Source organism: Corvus moneduloides, unplaced genomic scaffold, assembly GCF_009650955.1.
Source record: "Corvus moneduloides isolate bCorMon1 unplaced genomic scaffold, bCorMon1.pri scaffold_109_arrow_ctg1, whole genome shotgun sequence".
NCBI classification, from domain to species: domain Eukaryota; kingdom Metazoa; phylum Chordata; class Aves; order Passeriformes; family Corvidae; genus Corvus; species Corvus moneduloides.
The window spans coordinates 111272-113617 of NW_022436876.1; the positions used below are offsets into that span (position 1 = coordinate 111272).

Below are 2346 nucleotides of genomic sequence, written 5' to 3' on the forward strand. Positions count from 1 at the left end.
CAGCGATGGCCCCAGCAGCGGCTCTGCCCCCCAGCACGGGGCTGTGTCCCAGACCCCACGGTCCAGCCCGAGGTTTGGGGGCGGCAGCAGAGCTGCTGGACGGAGGACGGCTGGAGAAGCAGGAGCGGGAGGAAGAGGAGGGATAAAGGGGGAGGGGCGGGAGGAAGAGGCGGGACAGAGGAGGCAGGAAGAGGAGCCTCCACGTGCATCCATTGCTCTCTGTGTCCGCAGCTCTCGGGCCCGGGAGAATCGCTTCTCCCCATCCCGCAGGTGACCGGGGAGGGGCAGCTTGTCCCAAATATCTTGGGCGGTCCCTGGGGTTGTTTTGGGAGAGGGGATTTTTGGAGCTTGGAGGACTCCAGCACCGAGCCCCAAATATCTTTGTTGGTTCCTGGGGGAAGGGGGCGTTTGGTGGGGCGGGGGGGGGGGGGGAGGCGGATATTTGGATCTTGCAGGACTCCAAATGGGAGTCGCAAATGCCCCTTGGGGGATATTGGGGAGCCCCGGCACGCGGGGTTTTGGGGGTCCCGGTGGCGGCTGCCGGGAGAAATGGGATGGGGCGGGATGGGGCCCGGGAAGGGTGGGATGTGGATTGGGGTGTGGGATGAAGTGTGGCGGAGGGGGATGGGCGGGATGGGGCCTGGGATGAGGCAGCCGAAGGTTGGGGATGATGAGGCCGGGGGGACCCCACTCCTCAGGGGCCTGCGGGGTATCCGGCAGCTCGGAGGGAGTTTTGGGGCACCCCTAATCCTGAGGGGGTGGTGCTGGCAGCGGGGGACACGTGGCTCCGGCAGCTCTGGCCCCAGCTGAGCCCCCCCCGCCCCCAGCGCCCCCCGGAGCGGAATTTGGGGAGGGGGAGGTGGGGGCGGCCAGGCCGGGCCCCCCCGCGCTGTCCTGGCGGGGGCCGAGTGCGGGCGGGAGCCCCGCGGGGCCCGGCCCTGCCCGGGCACGGCTGATGCCGCCCGCCCGCGCTCCGCACTGGTCCGGACTGGTGCTCCCAGTGCCGTGTGGGGCGGGGCCGCTCTGGGGACCCCCCAGGGCACAGCGCGGCTGCTTTGGGGCTGTGGGCACCGCCCGGCGCTGGGCATGGGGCGTGTGGGGGCAGCTGGGGCCGCACTGGTGGCACTGGTGGTGCTGGGAGCCCCCCGGCCGCAGGGTGAGCGGTGAGAAGGGGGCAGGTCTGGGACCCCAAATTGAGCGAAATGGGGAATGGAACTCCCAAAGTGAGCAGGAGGGGCCTGGAACCCCCAAAACCAAGGCCGGGGGAGGGGAGGTGGGGATTGGGGATGGGGAAGGTGGGCGAGAGGGGGCTGGGACCCCCAAACTAAGCGGGATGGGGATGGGACACCCAAATTGAGCTGGAATGGGGCTGTGGATTGGGGGAACGCTGAGAAAGGAGAGGAGAGGGGAGGGAAAGGTGGGGTTGGGACAGAAGAAGAGCGGTTCCATGGGGATCCAGCCCTGTCCCCCAGCACCTGAGCCGTGGAGCGATTCCCTGGGGCTCTGGGGAAGGGAGGGATCCGCACTGGGGGGGTCCCCAACCCCCCTGTCCATCCCGGAGCTGATCGGGGGCTCCCCCACACAGCAGCCGGTGCTGCAGCAGCCGTGGGGCAGAGGGGGTGGGAAAGGGGGGGCAGGGTGGGAGTGGAGGAGGAGCGGGAGGGAGAGGAGGGAGAGAGGAGGAGGAGGAGCTGGAGAACCACGAGGTTCCACCGCCCGCCCACTGTGTCCGCAGCACCCCCAGCCCCAGTAGCATCTTCCCCCCCATCCTGCAGGTGAGCGGGGAGGGGAGCTCACCCCAAATCTATCGGGGGGTCACCAGGAGGGGTTTTTTTGGAGAGGTGTTTGGAGCTTGCAGATTCTGAAATTGAGCCCCAGATGTCCTTGCATGTCCGTGGGAGGGATTTTTGGGCCAGAGGGGATATGTGGATCTTGCAGGACTCCAAAGCTGAGCCATAATTGCCCCTTGGGGGTCTTGGGGGGTCCGTGTGAGGATCACTCGGTACTGGCGGGGTGGGACATTGGCTTTGGGGATCCCCAGGAGAGCTGGGGGCTGGAACACGGGACCCCTGGAGTGGGGAGAGCAGAGAGGGACGATACCAGAGCTGGGGGACCCCCAAGAGCCTGGAGGGGTAGGGGGGCCTGGAGATCAGGTGGGGCTGGGAACCCTCAGCCCTGAAAGGGGCGGTGAGGAGAGGGGGGAGCCCCAAGTGCCTGGAGTGGAGGGAGGCTGAAGAGGGGGACCCTGGGACCTCTGGGACCCAAAGCAGGAAAAAAGGGACCTGTGGGACCCCTGAAACCTTCCAGCATCCCTAAGCAGTACCCCGGAGAGGGGAGATCCCCAGG

The 2346-nt window shown here is 67.7% G+C and overlaps 1 protein-coding gene across 1 annotated transcript in view; it reads left to right on the plus strand.

Moving 5' to 3' along the window:
* The first annotated feature begins 1202 nt into the window (after positions 1–1202).
* Positions 1203–2346, plus strand: part of LOC116438730 (class I histocompatibility antigen, F10 alpha chain-like) — a 3546-nt gene continuing 2402 nt past the window's right edge. The window contains exon 1 of the mRNA XM_032097728.1: positions 1203–1223. Within this exon, the coding sequence (XP_031953619.1) occupies positions 1203–1223 (21 nt within the window). The remainder of the gene's footprint in view (positions 1224–2346) is intronic.